The 16,672-nt window shown below is 37.6% G+C and overlaps 2 protein-coding genes across 5 annotated transcripts; both read left to right on the top strand.

Moving 5' to 3' along the window:
* The first annotated feature begins 2,530 nt into the window (after positions 1 to 2,530).
* rer1 (retention in endoplasmic reticulum sorting receptor 1) lies at positions 2,531 to 9,487 on the top strand. 4 transcript variants are annotated; one of them, XM_034145023.1, is made up of 9 exons: positions 2,575 to 2,720; positions 4,296 to 4,345; positions 4,651 to 4,732; positions 5,351 to 5,455; positions 5,929 to 6,025; positions 6,162 to 6,240; positions 7,135 to 7,270; positions 7,522 to 7,576; positions 8,968 to 9,487. In XM_034145023.1, the coding sequence occupies exons 2-9, from the start codon at positions 4,296 to 4,298 to the stop codon at positions 8,976 to 8,978; spliced, it is 615 nt and encodes a 204-aa protein (XP_034000914.1). In that variant the 5' UTR covers positions 2,575 to 2,720; the 3' UTR covers positions 8,979 to 9,487. The 4 variants fall into 4 exon arrangements, with proteins under 4 accessions (XP_034000915.1, XP_034000912.1, XP_034000914.1 ...); XM_034145021.1 differs by having other exon boundaries at positions 2,574 to 2,720; positions 7,522 to 9,487; XM_034145025.1 differs by having other exon boundaries at positions 4,296 to 4,353; positions 7,522 to 9,487.
* Positions 9,488 to 11,035: 1,548 nt separating this feature from the next.
* LOC117494361 (taste receptor type 1 member 1-like) lies at positions 11,036 to 16,412 on the top strand. The gene is made up of 6 exons (XM_034145229.1): positions 11,036 to 11,211; positions 11,687 to 11,984; positions 12,095 to 12,820; positions 13,136 to 13,342; positions 13,746 to 13,875; positions 14,213 to 16,412. Exons 1-6 carry the CDS (start codon positions 11,036 to 11,038, stop codon positions 15,139 to 15,141), a joined length of 2,466 nt encoding a protein of 821 aa, XP_034001120.1. The 3' UTR covers positions 15,142 to 16,412.
* The last annotated feature ends 260 nt before the right edge of the window (positions 16,413 to 16,672 follow it).

Raw genomic sequence — 16,672 nt, forward strand, 5'->3', positions numbered from 1 at the left:
GTGTATCGTAGTGTCTCAATTGTGACATCACTTACGCGACTCTGGGATTTGTAGTCTTTCTAGTTTCGTATTTTTCAAAGTCTTATATTTCAACAGTTTTAAGACAAACTGTGACTTTTTTGACATGGAAATGATTTTTTAAGATTGACAAACATCATATGTGTAATTCATGGCACAATTCAAACGGGATCGAAAGATAAGTTTTCTCTCCCCATTGACTTCAATGCATAATTTTTCCAAAATAAGGTCCCATACCCCGGAAGTAAGTGGGAGGGACTTCGCCACTCTATAGCATGGATGTATAGAGAGGTGAAGTCCCTCCCCTTCCGGTTGAGCTCCATGGGACCTTATTTCGGAAAAGTTATGCATTGAAGTCAATGGAGAGAGAAAGATTATCTTTCGATCCCGTTTGAATTGTGCCACGAATTCCACATATGATGTTTGTCAATTTAAAAGATAATTTTACAAGTCAAAAAAATTAAAATGTGTCGTAAAACTGTGAAGTAACACTTTTTTTGTGTGAAACCGCTCAATGAACTACATCTCCCGTCTCGCACCACACACCAAGACGGCCGTCACGTTAGCATATTTCACTTCTTTCTTTCAGAATGAGGCAAAAAGTATTAAAAGAGATGAAAATCACTACAAGTCTGGGCATGTTGAGAGCTGTACATACACAAAAGGGGAGTTAGTTGGTTCCGTAAGAGCCAGCATGCGGGACCGGGATTCTGGGATTTGTAGTCTTTCTAGTTGCGTATTTTTCATAGTCTTATATTTCAACAGTTTTACGACAAACTGTGACTTTTTTGACATGGAAATTATTATTTAAGATTGACAAACATCATATGTGTAATTCATGGCACAATTCAAACGGGATCGAAAGATCATCTTTCTCTCTCCATTGACTTCAATACAAACTTTTTCCGAAATAAGGTCCCATGAGTCCCACCGGAAGGGGAGGGACTTTGCCTCTCTATAATAAGAACTGGGTTGCGGTCGAATAGTCCAAAAATCAGCTCCTAAATTCTAACCCTATCGTCTATTCCTTGACCTCTGAGTGAAACGTCACGGGGTTAAGGGATAGTGTGGATAGGAGAATTCAAAAGGATTTAGGAGAAGAGACTGCGGTACTTTAGAGAATCCGACTGCACTTTCACTATCCGACGTGTTTATGATGCGCCAGCGGACGTCATAAATGTGCGTCTGCTGCTGTGGGGAAACTATGGAAACTACAGTTTTCTATACAGCGGACTACAACATGGATGTTTAATAAGAATGAGGGACTACTGTAAATTCATCTAGAGACTCTGCACTGTGCTCTGATGCTGTTGTTTTATGCTTTATGAACGGGGACAACAGAGAAACATATTCTTCATGACCAAAGTTGGAATTGAAATAAAAAAGGAAAGTGAAACTTATGCTCGTCACCCTCGCCCTCCGGTCCACATTAATACAAATGATCCCAATACGTATGATTGTATGAAAAGATCTTAAAATCAATACAAATGTATTTATTATAAACGTTAGTCCTTAACATCTATCACTGTGTATATCACCATTCAAACATCTTTTAAAAGTTGAACAAACCCCACACAGCTCAGTAAAGACTGTGAAATGTTGACTTTATTTGATCATTTCAGTAAAAACTAACGTTCATATTTCTCTTTTTGATTATAATACTGATGAACGTCCAAAACAAAGCACTTTGGCAACTTACCACATACGTTTTGAAATGCTTAATAAGCACCGTAACTTTCATGATATCATTTCTCGTTCATAATCGGTTGTTTCCGTGAACGGCCGACTGTTGTGTGACGGCCGACTGTTGTGTGACGGCAAATGCTGCAAGGCATTGTGGGGCAGCATTTTCTCCTCTCCTTTAGGTTAGGGAGGTCCAGTGGTTCCTAAGCTAAAGGAGGTTATAAAGGAAGTTTGAAACCTCCTTTCCTTTCATTTAGAGAATTCGAACGGCACTTATCATGGCTGCCACTGAGGGACTTCCGGGTCATTTCACTCCGTTAGGAAGGTTCCTAAGCTAAATGGACTATTCGACCGCAACCCCGGATACAGCGTGGGAGGCGGGGTCTCGTTCTTTCCTATGAGAGCTGCTCATTGGCGCATGAGGACAAAATGGCCCAACTTTTGAGAGAGCGAAACGTCACAGATTACCCGTCATGCCTGGCTGTCAGAGTAGAAGTACCCATATGTGCGCTCATAGAGCATGCGCAGTTGAGTTTCCCCTTAAGCCCCGCCCCCGAGCTCCCACTCACAGATGCGTGTTCATAATGCAGAGGAAAATAACTCTCATAATAACGTTATTAGCACATTTTACAACTTGAGGACCGAATATTTTTAATAAGGGCTATACAAATGTTCATACTGGGTAGTTTATTTAGTTTAAAAAAAATTAATCCAACGATTTACAGACCACTCTTTCCCAATGTAAATCAATGGGAAAAAGTGTTTCCGGGCCCAGCAACCCATACGGAAGTGTAGTACCGCCGTTTGGCCACAACGAATATTTTCCGGCGCACTTCCTGGGGGGCTTGCTCTATAGGCGGAAGCCTTCGATCAGTAGTTCATCTTTATCCGGGCTCTACTACCCAGCCTGCCGTCAGCTTGAATCCTCGCGGAAGTACTGACGTGTTCACATCAGTTTCCTCGAGAAGTGGCTAGTTTAGCTAGCTGAGAGCCGGGTAGTGACACAGCGGCCGATTCAGGTGAGAAATAACTTTCATTGTATATTTTAACTTCAATTACAAACACAATTAAGAAGATCAGACATGTATTGAAACTAAAAAAATACATTTCTAAACTAGTGTGTCATTCAATGAGTGTGGTTACTAAGGAACGGTTTGGTTTCTAACTGAGTTAGCTGCTAGCTGTGGAGCAATGGTAGCAAACGTAGTGCCCTATCTCCGGAAGTGAGCTGTCAGATTATCATACTCCTTGCTGGTACTTGTAGTTCAACGTATTCCTGATTAATGTAAATTGCAATGAAAATATATCATTGACGAACTACATTTTCCTTTGACAGGTTATAATAGGTGCTACACTGGAATTGTGGGAAATGTTGTTGAATACATGCTCTTAATGGGCCAATAGGGGTAAACTGAGGCTATACGAAAACTACATAACCCATACAAGCAGTAATTTGGGCCAAAGGGCAATGCACATTTTAGATGGCTAGTTAGCCATTTCTAGTCTAATTTGTAAGCTAACGCGAGTGTCTTTATAATAATATCACTGAAGAAACCTTGTTAGGTTAGTGAATGATTCGTTTTTATCGTATCCATGTCATGCTTTTCACAAAGAGCGTGTTGTGGTAAATATGACTTATTAGCTGCCTTCCTGACTTCCAAAAGCCTGTAAGCTAGTTATGCAGCTAATGTTAGCCACAACCACGAACAGTTTTACACGGTTTTGCGTTTTTTAAGCTAATGTTGCATGTGAAAAATAGTAATTAAATGGCGTGTTTAATTGATACGGCAACACAGTACAAGTTGGGAATGAAATATCTGAAACCTAAACCCAAGCTTCAAATGTTTAATGGGGCAACCGGCTAACGTTACAGACATTTCATGATCCACTCGTTACGAGGCGAATTTATCTGGGAATAGTCCAAAGCGAAACTAGCTAACAGATGTCGCCAATTGATATATTTCAGTTTTTTAAGTAGTTATGTTGCTTGTTTTTATTTAATAGAACGATTAATTGTTTTTTCTCTGTAGGCCATTCACCAATTTCCGTAATCTACATAGATATCCTTCTGATCTCTCGCACTGGTCATGTGAGCCTGTCAGACAGCTGCCCACCTGGATTTACTTCATCACAGTTAGAAGAGTAAACAACAACAGAGATTGTACTCTGTACAGTTCCAAAAAGCTGGGCACTGATTTCTGTAGGCGCATTCTAAGGTAGTCTTACTGGATAGGTTATGTGTCGGTTCAATCGAAAAGCAGGCACAGAGTTGAGGCAGAATTTAGAAAACACATACTGTACTGGTGTGTACAGAGTCAGACAGAAATATGCATGTCCTCTTCTACGGTTTTATGTTTTCTTGGGTGGACTTAAAGCAAAGCAGATGCTTTTTACAGTAGATATGTATATCCACCTCATGTTGTTAACTTTATGATATTATTGACCTTTAACTGCTACAATCCCATTCATATTTACAGGCGATTGTGATTTCAAGCAATTGCCTGAGTACAATTGCTTATAGAAGGCCTAGCAGTATTTCATGTTAATAATGCTATCAGCTTTATTCATTTTAGAAGCACTGCATTTTGTTTCAGATGTTACAGTTTGGGAAGGTGTCTTGTTCAAGTGGTATCCCAAATTCAGGGTAATAAGGTACTTCAAAAACCTACATTGCATGTATATATCCCTATTAAGAGGTCAAACAATACTTAAAAGACAGTAAACAATAATTAAAGTGTGTTGAAGGGTCTTTCTCCTTAAAAAAAAAATACGTCCCTCTTTCTGCCTTACAAACCTGGATTTAAAAATCAGCCAATATACCCAAGTGTGGAAGATGCTAGACTTGTTTATGCAATATATTGGAACTACACACTGCACCCTAAGTCTTTTTCAGTAGGACTTGCCTTTATTCATGCACCACTAATCAAAATGTGTGTTTAATTTAATCAGAATGTCAGAAGGGGACAGTGCTGGGGAGTCAATCCATGGGAAAACGTCTGTAGTCGGTGCCTTTTTCACACGGGTCGGACAGGTATGTATCTATTGCAAAGATCACATTAATTTAAATAATAATGGATTAAATCATTTGCTGCTCTGCCCTTAACACTGGATGGCATATGTTTCAAGCAACCAGTCTACTAATACTAACAGAAGTGCAAATATTTCGATGTTCTGCTTAAATGCTAAGCAGGTTAAAATGAACCTGTCACTTCTATAAAAAGTTGTGCCAGTGGCATTTTCTCCTTTTCTATGTAAAATAACCACTCAGTAGTACTTCCTAAGGTTCAAACTCAGCTATGGTTTCAGTGCTGAAACCTTATCAATGTATTGTGATTGTAAGTGGGAGGGTGGCCTTTGATTTGTCTTATTCTATTGGTCCGTCATTCAGAGTAATTCATACATTTAGGGGATACTTGATTTATAATATAAATGAATAAAAAAAAAATATATATATATATATATATATATATATATATACACTCGGTTAGTATAAAGCAGGGCCATGGTAGTCATGGCATTGCTCAGTTAATGAAGTGAAAGTGAAAATGTTTTTCAAAGGCTCTCCAGTGATATATCTAAGGTTTTATGTTACTTGTTTCCTCAAATGAAATTCTCTACCTCACTACATTTTGTTTCCTTTATGTAACAGGTCTATCAGTCATGGCTAGACAAGTCAACGCCATTCCACCTAGGGCGATGGGGAGGCACTCTACTACTTACTGCCATCTACATGATCAGAGTGTACATACTACAGGTACTTGTTCATTTTATACATGTTTTAATGTACTATGTTGTTATGTGCTGAGGGAAGTCGACAGATGTTAGCCATTAGATCTATAAAGAGTTTTAAGAAAAGCAATACTGTTACTAACACAATGATATTACTAACACAATGATATACACTCGCCCTGCAATTGAGGTGTTCATTTGCCTCTAATAGTAGTTATTTAACTTTATGCTGTTGTTGTACGGTATTGTGTAAGAATCACTGTTTATGGCTGATTTAGAGCAATGATTAAAAGATTGGGCGTTGATTGTGCATATGTATTTGTTTTCTTTTAACACCTGTTTAATGCCTGATATGTGTCTTTTTGTCTACTCGCTCTGGTTCCATGAGATTATTCATCATTTGTGTCAGAAATGTTCACTAACAAAGCTGCACATTCATGTTTCCTGGCTGCCCAGACAGCCTTTTAATGTTGTGATGTTCCTTGTGTTGCTTTTCAGGGTTGGTATATAGTAACATATGCTTTGGGAATCTACCATCTCAACCTGTTCATTGCTTTTCTATCGCCAAAAGTGGATCCTTCAATGCTTGACGAAGGTATGTTGACAAAATGAAAACTGTCCATTTCAATCAGTTTTTTGTAAGGTGGGAATGTTGCCAGTAAGATATCCATTATCTATCTTTATATACCTTTTTATTTACATCCATGCCATGGTTCCTCTCTGTCCTGCAGATGAGGGCCCATCCCTTCCCACCAAGCAGAACGAGGAGTTCCGCCCTTTCATCAGGAGGTTGCCTGAATTCAAATTCTGGTGAGTCCAGCTCATCGCCTCGCCATTTATAATTGTCCTCCACAGAGTTCCAATGAAATTCTTTGGAATGAGCCGTGTGGTCACTGTTTAAGCCATGCAGAGCTCACTTGTAGAATTTGTAGCATTAAGCAAACAAGTTGAATTGAATTAAGCTGCATGTATTTGCGTGTAACCGTACTATATGTGATCTTGCACCCTCTCCTCAACTTAATCTCTATTTAATTCATGTCATTCATTGACCATGTCCTTAGCATTAATGTCTCCTAGAGACCTTACACATAGAAACATATTTGACCCTTGTAAGTCTTGAAAAACTTCCGCTGTGACAGTTAATGTACAGCAATTGTAAAAATGGTGGATAAACTAAAATACTACTAATTGAGCATAACTCGACATGTATTTGTTCTAGCATCAACACTTTGTGTTATACCTTTCATGCAGTGTGTTTATGCAAACTATTATACTCTTGTTTGCTCAGGCAGGAAGAATAAAAGGTGGTTTTGCATCCCTCATGCAGTTCGCATTTGCCTATTATATGAAAAGAAATGTGTTGGTTCATCTTTCCATGGAATGACCATGTGGTTGATTTAACTGAAATGGTACCGAGTAGTTAATTCAAAATGTGTCACTGTGACAACTGCACCTGAGAAATTACCATGCATTAGAATATTAGGGCATTATGTTTAGCTAACAACCTTTTTGTTGATATTGACAAGAGTTTGTCAAATGTGTTTCCACTTCCTAACATTACTTTTGCCACAATTATTGCAAACCAAACCATATTTTAGCCTTTGGCCGAACATTACACATTTAGGGAACGGTTCAATTGTGGATTTATGCTTCCTCACAAATGTGGTTGCACTTTTTTTTTATAACTGTTACTTTCCTTGGCAGGCATTCGGCGACAAAAGGCATCGTCATCGCCATGATTTGCACATTTTTTGAAGCCTTCAACGTGCCAGTGTTCTGGCCTATACTTGTTATGTACTTCATCATGCTCTTCTGCATCACCATGAAGAGGCAGATCAAGGTAAATGCACGAACTGACGTATACAGCCACTGGTTACATTGACACTGTTCTAGAGTCACAGTGAATTGCAAACATTGCAGTTTAACAAAACTGTGTTCTTTGGACAACACATTGCTTGGGATGTCTTTTATCAACCTGCTGAGCAATCTTTGTGCCAATGTATCTCATTGGATAAGTTGATAAAAAAACGTTTGAAATTCCTAGAATGACCTATTGTTAATTCTCTTTCTTTTCTTCCCCACTTTCTCCAGCATATGGTCAAGTACAGATACCTGCCCTTCACACACGGGAAGAGGACATACAAAGGCAAGGACGAGACAGGGAAACCTTTTGCTAGTTAAAACCTCCCTCATACCCTTCCTCTCCCTCTCATTTTAAATTAATTGGTCACAGCCAGTGGGAAATGACAAAGGGTTGTTAGGGATTTCTTTTCTTTTTTTATGAGCGGGACATTAACATGGAAACATAACACAAAATACAAGTTTTCATATGAGCAGCATGGCTCAAGTTAGTCTTTGTATATTGAGGGATAGATATTTCTTCTTTTTCTTTCGAGGACCCAGATCCTCATATTTAGGATAGGTCTGCATTTGTTCAGTAGTTGGTGAGACTCAGTACTGCCTTTTGCCTTTGAAACCCCATGGGGTAAGTATAAAGTCACCAAGAAGGAACCACACTGAAAGAAGTTGCAGTGAAATTAGTGTATTTTTATTTTTTGTTATTCTTTTCAATAATAATGATTCCAGTACATCTCCTTATCACAAGTGAAATAAATCTGCCAACTTTTGATTAATATATTGGTACCTTCTTATTTGTAACAAGTTAAATATTGAAAGTCTTTATTGTTAGAAAGATAACATGAGTGTGTGAGTAATCTGAAGGGAAAGCTATGGTCTTCAAGTTAAAATAACTTCATCTATCGTTATACAAGTGTGCTGCTCCAACTCACAAGTGTCTTCACCAGTTGTCCTCTACCCATGCAGACACTTTGGAGCATTAGTCACACTTCGCTTGAATATGCGTTCATGATAAGGCAGAAAAGCACCGATCAAAATTCATCTCTTGGTCAATTACACAAATAAACCTAAATGTGTCTATCTTGAATTTGCAACAATTCTGTGTATTACCTGATTCTCACATAGCCAGTAGAGCAAAAAATGGAAGATTAACAGGGACTTCCTTCAAATATTCAGCCACATCATTGAATGCATAATTCAAAGTGAATGTCACCAGTCCCAACCCATTTAGCCTCCTGTAGCCTGTAGTCTACATTTTTTTAAATCAGTTCCGTCTACTTTAGCGCTGTTGTAGAGTTTAACAGATGACCATACTACTGTATGTCGTTGAGCACCCCTATGGAATTATTTTGTATTTATCTTGAAATGGCAAGTCATTCTCAGTCAGATCTTAACACTAAATGTGCATAATTATTCAAAATATACACATTTCTTCTTAGTGCACAACAAGTATTGAAGTCCATTTTATAACGAGGTCTAATCTGAGAAAATAGTCAAAGCAATTACATGTTTATCCCAACGCCCCTTTCTCTTTGAAACATTTATCTGGGTTTCAAAGCCTGGGGTAAATTCAATGTATGTAGACTAGCTGTTGTAGTCATTCATAATCTGTGTTTAATTTAAAACAAATGTGGTAAATGTAGTCATTCCAAGCAAACTTTTGTTCTCTTTCTTTTGCAGAGGAAACATAAGAAAACAGAGATTGAGAGCTTTTATTATAACATGGATGAAGTGGGTGGTGATCTGACCTTTTTTTTTTTTCTTCTATAAATCTGTTGATTTTCTTTTTCTCCATTTTTCTCCTGACTGCTGGGGATTATCTGTCATTATTAAACTTTGATCAGAACTGTAGTAAGGGATCAAAACATTTGTGTAAAAAGTCTGTGTTTCAAAGGGTTGTCTGGAGGATTTGTATATATATATATTTTAAAATATGAAATTTTTTTGAGATTATTTTTATTTTCGTTTTTCTTCCAACTACCATACTGTTTCCAAATGTTTAAATCCGTTTAAGTTGAAATTGATAAAGCAGAACAGGTTAATTGGGTTCTAGATTTGATGAATTAAATATGTTTCTCATGGATTGCATGTTATTGTTTTCTTGTGCTACAGTTATAAACAACAACTTGATTTTAATAACTTAAGTGTAATTTTTTTCACTCCAAATGCTATTAAAGAGGCTGTGTCCCTTCAAACCTCATAGTTGTCTCTGCCTTATATTTTGTAGATACTAATGGAGCAGAGGTAATACGAAAAAGTGCAACAGTGATATGAAGGAAAATGATCCTCTTCAACAGTATACGCCACATTGTAGTTATACATTACCTGAAAGCTGGGACCAGTAGATCAATTTAATACGCAGCTCAGCACATTGTGTACAAATCTTTGAAAGTTTAGAGTGTGTATATAGGCTTAGAACAGGGGTGTCCAAACTACGGCCCGGGGGCCAAATGCGGCCCGCAGGCCATTTTGAAACGGCCCTCAGCTAATTCAAAAAAGTATAATGAAATAAGGCCCACAAATGAAACTTGTGCTTGTTTTGTATTGTACTTCCTAAATATATATGTAAACATATATTACACAGTATTCATGTCATCCCACTTTCCAAATAAATTCAGACAATTCAAGGTGAAAACATTTGTTAATCAAATCTAAGTTGAGAAAAAGCCCAATAACTTATTTACATAACAAGTTCGAAATAGAGCCTTCATATGTCCTCTTATGATAAGCAATCTGAGGCTTCTATTTTAAGGAATGAACTGCAAACAAAATACATGAAACCCGATGGAGAGCTGTGATGGAGGCTGTTTCTTTGTTGAAGTATATTCAAGTATCAATCACAATTTTCCTAAATTTGATTGATTGTGCTAATTCATAACTTAAATAAAGCACCTCACCTCCAGTGAGTGGCCCAGCCCTTCGTATATTTTTCTGGATGTGGCCCTCGGTGAAAAAGGTTCGGACACCCCTGGCTTAGAACATCTGCAGTTACTTAGAGGACACCTTAGCACGTTACACTTTTAAAGACCTAGAGCTCACAAAAGCAATTTTTATGTGTTTGGGTCAAGTTTTAAAATATGACCTCCATATAATATGAACAATGAAATGGCTATAGGGACAACATCTTCACATATCAGTACATATGGGCTCATTGAATCCAGAAGACTATGCTTTCCTGTCATAATCCAATTTATGCTACGTAAAAAAAGTGTTTTGAATTTAAAATAACACATTTATACCGCATGCAAAAAACAACATGGGTTTTAACCCATGGGCATGTGGGCATGTCTGTAATGATGAGACTTGTGGGTATAAGAGATCACCAATAGTTAACCTAACTTTTGAGCATTATTTAGTCTTAACCTTTACATACTTTGCTTTGGTTTTCAAACTCATTTATACCACAGATTCCAGACTCCAAACTAAAACTTCAAAAATATGAAAGAGGATCAAGAGAAATGGTCGGCACCTAAGCTACATTGCTAGTGTTTTAGTAAAGGTTCTCGGTACATGTTATAGTGTTATAGCATGTAACATATTTTACAACTATGTAGTTTGTCATTATTGGGTTTTTGAAGTATTTCATAATAAGGTTGCAACATTAAAAAAGGAAGCAGTCTGAACACTTTCTACATCACAGGGACTGTGAGTGCAGATGTGTTTTGCATGTTGATTTGTTTATTCTCATCCAAGCGAGGCATATATGACAACTCCCAAGTCCACATCAGATCAGTTGGTAACTAGCACAATGAAACATTTTCTAGTTTCTCTGTGTCTCCTGGGAATGTTTATACATGCCTTGGCTCAATGCAGTGCCTCAGAGTTTCGGCTGGAAGGAGATTATTTGTTGGGTGGACTTTTTGGTATTCATCATGATAGTGATCCTGATTCTCATGACAGACCAGAAGCCGTCGACTGCGCCAGGTGAGTCTTATAATACATCTGAGGGATACCTTTCAAGGTTGAAAATAAGGAAAAACGCCTGGTGTACCAGACTATATCATAAAGACATTAATCGTCAGGTAAATGCCATCAGTCTGCACAACAAGGGGTCGACAATGTGACGCAATTACTGGACATAAAGATGTATATAATGTTCATTTGAATTAATTTCTTATTTTATAGTTATTTTATCATTTTCTTTTCTTTATCCTTCATTTTATTAATCTGTGTGAATCTGTGCTGTCCTGTTTTTCATCCTTACCCTGTTGCTGTTAAATTACTGAATTTCCCCACGGGGATTAATAAAGGTCCATCTTATCTTATCTTATCTTAAATGGATTTATAGATAGTAGCAAATATAATTGTATTATTGCTTTATTATCAAACTTGAATTCTTTGTTCCAATAAACGTACTTGAACAATGAATGTAATCATAACTTATTTTCTCTATCTGCAGTAAACCCCTAATTTCTTCAAGTTATCGGAGGTTTCAGTTGATGAGATTCGCTGTAGATGAAATCAATAACTCTACCAACCTCCTGCCAAACGTATCTCTCGGCTATGAGATATTTGACCAATGCTCAGATACACACAATTTCCCAGGCCTTTTTTACTTCATATCAGCAAATGGCTTGGTCCAACCTTGGGGTGAACCACACGAGAATCTGTCCAAAGTGATGGCAGTGGTCGGCCCTTATACAAGCACTAAGGCCCTGGCTGTGGCCCCACTTCTCATGATGAATCAGATTCCTATGGTAAGTTTTCCAAATGGATCAAATAATAAAATCAGTTTTATGTACACTTTTGTGTAACTTTTAATTTGGCACTAAAAATGGTGACGATGTTTTCTAATACTCTTTAACAGATCAGTTATGGGGCTGCTAGTTCTGCCTTCTCAAGAAAACAGAAATTTCCCTATTTCCTGCGAACAGTGCAACCCAATAAAGACGTCATTGAGTTAATTGTTGCGATTCTGCTGCACTTCGACTGGCACTGGGTTGCTTTCCTTTACATTAGCGATGATTATGGCAACAACGGCCTGGAATTATTCATGAAGAAGATTAAGGATACTCAAATCTGCCTGGCATACATCAAAGGCCTGAATCAATATACAAACCACTCCCAAATATTCAAACAGATCAATGCACATAGAATAGGTGCCATCATTGTGTTTGCTCCTGAATGGACTGCCGAAGCTCTCATTGAGTCGGCAATAAACCAGAATGTCACCAACAAAGTGTGGATCGCCTCAGATGCATGGTCCTTAAACAAGAATCTCCCGAGGAATACAAGAATCAGAAATATTGGAACTGTGATCGGAGTTTCTGAAAAAAGAGTGACAATACCTGGTTTCAGTGATTTTATCCATTTTTCCAGAAGACGTACCTATTGTGAAAATGCATCACAAAATATACATTGCAATCAGGTTTGCAACTGCAGCAGCCTGAGCGCAGAAGATGTTGTTGCTGCAGACCCTTCTTTTAATTTCCCCGTTTATTCTGCTGTGTATGCCATCGCTCATGCCTTACACAATGCCCTGCAATGTGGATCTGGCAGATGTAATGACAATATTACAGTCTTCCCACACATGGTAAGTATACAAATAATTTGATCATTTATTAAATGTATTCTTGGGAATCTATGCTTCACATTCTATGGATTAAGCATCTAATGAAATTGGCAATCTTTGTTAAAGTTCACTCATGTTTCCGTGTCCATTCACCATGACAATCATTACAATTAAATAGGTCTGTCTGTAAGACAAACTTATTTAATTGTAATGATTCAATTTATTGTTAGCTGTGCACAATCTAATAAACAACCTTGAAACTCTAAACAGGGTTGACCCGTATGTTCATTTTTGAATAAATGTAAAAGTAATCTGAACTTTTTGTTCCCACATCAGCTTCTAGCGGAGCTAAAGAAGTCCGACTTTACTCTTTTAAATCAAAGCATTCGGTTTGATGAGAATGGTGACCCCGACTTTGGATCATATTCTGTCGTTTTCTGGAACCACACTGGTCATGCAGAGGAGATTGGCTTTTATCATTTTGACCGATCAGCCAAATTATTCATCAACAATAGCCAAATTAAATGGCACAAAGACGGAGAAGTAAGTTGTTTTCCCTTTTATAAGTTCCTTTACTCTGTGTTGATTTAAAAATACTTTGGGTAATACTGTTTAGAAGACCACATTTTATACATGAGTGCATTCTAAAGTGTATTATTATCAGTGTTGGAAGAAGTACTCAGATATTTTTACTTAATTAAAAGTACACACTTTTTTGCTTTTACACTTTAAAGCAAAAAGTAAAAGTACTAATTGTGCACATTTGCCTATTTCAGAATAATATAAACTACAGAAGTATTATCTGATAAATATACCTCAAGTATCATGAGTAAAAGTACTCCAAGGCCTCACTCTTAACCACATGTTTTCACTAATGGCTGACTGACTTGCATTTTCCACTCTACTCTCTGCATTACATTTTATGCTGTATCATTGTTTTGTGCAGGTGCCACCTACGTCAGTGTGTTCCAAAGAATGTCTTGTTGGATTTGTAAAAAAGTATACTGGAACCCACCAATGCTGCTTCGATTGTGAAATCTGTCCAGGTGGAAGTTATGTAACACATAACACCACAGGTAAGTTATGAGGAAGAGAATTAGTAAAAACTGTGCTGTCATTCTGGCTATGAAGGGAACTCATTATAGATATTTTTCTATGGCTTAAAAGGTTTAACATGATTTATGTTGAGTGGACACCGTTATGAAGGCTCTGAAAACTGCACATGCAAACTATTTATAATTACCTCTCAGTGTAAAGGGTAAAGCAAGTTTGAAATGAACTAAAAGATAGCTTTAAACATATAGTATCAGATTAAGGGTTAACCAAGCTTCCTTATCCGTTCAATCTCACTTGAAGACATTTCAAAAGTGAATCTTAACATTTACAACGTGTCTTTCTCTCATGTGAAAACAGAGGATGCCTACAGGTGCATCAACTGTAAGGAGACAGAATGGTCTGCAGCAAGAAGTACATCATGCAACCTGCGGTCGGTGGAGTACATCCCGTTCACAGACACCGGGGCTATACTGATCATGTTGGGGGCCTGGGCCTTGGTGGGCTTCACACTCGCTGTATCTGTTCTCTTTGCCATCAACTACAACACACCTGTTGTCAGATCTGCTGGGGGACCAATGTGCTTCCTCATTTTAGTCTGCCTCGGTCTGTGTAGTATAAGTGTGTTCTTTTACTTTGGTGAGCCAACAACTTCCTCCTGTATCCTGAGGTTTTTACCATTTCTCTTGTTCTACACAGTTTGTCTCGCGTGTTTCGTTGTGCGCTCTTTTCAAATTGTTTTCATCTTCAAAATTGCCGCCAATTTCCCCAAACTCCACAGTTGGTGGATGAAGTATCATGGACAATGGCTGGTCATCACTGTGGCATTTGGTATTCAGGCACTCTTACTTCTTATTGGCTATACTTGTTCCCATCCTGACACCTTCAAGGAAACAGTTTGGTACCCAGACAAAATCATACTTGGTTGTGACCTTAATCTCAAAGCCACCTCTGGCCCTGTGTTGTTCCTCTTGTCTTTGTGCTCCCTTTGCTTTATTTTCTCCTACATGGGGAAAGACCTCCCGAAAAATTACAATGAGGCCAAAGCAATAACCTTCTGTCTGCTCCTGCTGATCCTCACATGGATCATCTTTGCTACTACATATATGCTTTACCATGGAAAGTACATCCCAATACTGAACGCTCTGGCCATACTCTCCAGTCTCTACTCCTTTCTGGTGTGGTACTTCCTCCCAAAATGCTACATCATGATTTTTCAATCATACAAAAACACACATGAGTACTTCCAAGGACTCATTCAGAATTATACCAAAACAATCAGCCAGTAGAGACTTGAAGTAATGTGTTACTGTTTATAGAAGAAATGTTCTTCTTCAAACCCTCTGAATACTTTTAATGAAATTATAATAGTGCACAGCAGTTTGTAAAAACATGTTTCCAGAGTACATGAGCGTATATTGTGGAAACACTGAACAGATCTTAAGCTGATGCTAACATTAACCCTGCATGGGAATTATAAATCAGGGAGAAGTCTCAATTATCTTCTTCCACATTAACGGAAGACTGAAATGTATGGGAGTAGAGAAAGAGATGGGATTGTGGGCAATCTGACGTTTATGAAAATGATATATATTTAAATATATATATGTATATATTGTATTTATGGTATTCTGTTTATTGGTACATATTTTTGGCAATTCCTGTTTGTCTTTGTGACTTCATTACTGCTTTGTCAGACCTCATTTGCATTTGTTCTGTTTTATGACCTTTTATTTATGCTTGTTTTTGACGTTTTTACCTTCTGACACCTATGGTCAATGTAAACTAATTTTCTATTTGTAGTTTGACATTAGTTTTTGTTTGGTCGTCGCAATTTAATTTGTATTTGTAACGGCTCACTTAATTCCTTTTACTATGTTATTTAAGATGTTCTACTAACCATTTCTCATTTTGATCTGTTTTTCGGCACACATTTTAAGGGGGTTCTTAAATAATGAACCGCCTTTGCGGCTTTGCATTCTCTGTTTATTTCTGATTGTATTACCTACTGGAACTGTTAGTAAGGTAAAGATCACATCAAGTGGTTTGCTCCTAACTTCTCATTCTTTACTTTTCTGTTTGAATGGGTATCCTATTCTAGCTTCAACTCCCCCTTAAAATAAATGATATCATGGGGTCTAGTCGCAAATAATTTCCCCACTACTTCTAGTGCAAATGTCAATAAAGATTCTTGCATACTCAGAAGGAATCTCTCCTGATTGAACTGAATCAAGTCTCTAGCCAGCTGCAATTTGGGCAAAGCATTCAGAAATGAAGAGAGGCTGTTGCTGATATTCACCAACTCACCACATGAGGGAGCCACTTCACTCTGACGCTGTCTACAAGCTGGGATAAAGCCACACCCTGAATATACTGTGTAACAAAACATGTTGTATTGTGAATTGCTGTGAATAATGTCAGTTTATGTGCTAATGTTTCACATATTCAGTGCACACTTTGAATCAAGATGTATCTCATTCCCCTGGAGCAATAAAAAGGGGACAATTGTACCGTATATGCTCACTTTTTCTCAGTGTCAGTGTTAGATTCTCTCTGTATTCTGTATGACAGTTGAAGTAAATATGTTTAGAAATATCATTATTTATTAGTTTAATGTCTAAAGGTTTTAGACATTTTAATTAAAATGCAAAGCTGAATATCTCAACCTCCATAAAGATTGTGTGTTTTGAAAGGATATCTTGCTCCTCTGCATTTCTTTAACACATGTATCTTATGTTCAGCCTTTGTGTTCATCATTTATATTTATCATTCATTTTAATTTAAGTAACAGAGTACCTCATGTTGACGAATTAGGGAAAC

This window comes from Trematomus bernacchii, unplaced genomic scaffold (genome assembly GCF_902827165.1).
Source record: "Trematomus bernacchii unplaced genomic scaffold, fTreBer1.1, whole genome shotgun sequence".
Classification (NCBI taxonomy): Eukaryota; Metazoa; Chordata; class Actinopteri; order Perciformes; family Nototheniidae; genus Trematomus; species Trematomus bernacchii.

What these genes read in the sequence shown, in the direction of transcription:
- LOC117494361 (XM_034145229.1), top strand. Translation starts at nt 11,036, where the DNA reads ATGAAACATTTTCTAGTTTCTCTGTGTCTCCTGGGAATGTTTATACAT. An exon ending in GAAGCCGTCGACTGCGCCAG is followed by an intron (nt 11,212 to 11,686) that starts GTGAGTCTTATA and finishes CTCTATCTGCAG; the next exon opens with TAAACCCCTAATTTCTTCAA. An exon ending in TGTAACACATAACACCACAG is followed by an intron (nt 13,876 to 14,212) that starts GTAAGTTATGAG and finishes ATGTGAAAACAG; the next exon opens with AGGATGCCTACAGGTGCATC.
- rer1 (XM_034145021.1), top strand. Translation starts at nt 4,296, where the DNA reads ATGTTACAGTTTGGGAAGGTGTCTTGTTCAAGTGGTATCCCAAATTCA. An exon ending in TCAGAGTGTACATACTACAG is followed by an intron (nt 5,456 to 5,928) that starts GTACTTGTTCAT and finishes GTTGCTTTTCAG; the next exon opens with GGTTGGTATATAGTAACATA. An exon ending in TTGCCTGAATTCAAATTCTG is followed by an intron (nt 6,241 to 7,134) that starts GTGAGTCCAGCT and finishes TTTCCTTGGCAG; the next exon opens with GCATTCGGCGACAAAAGGCA.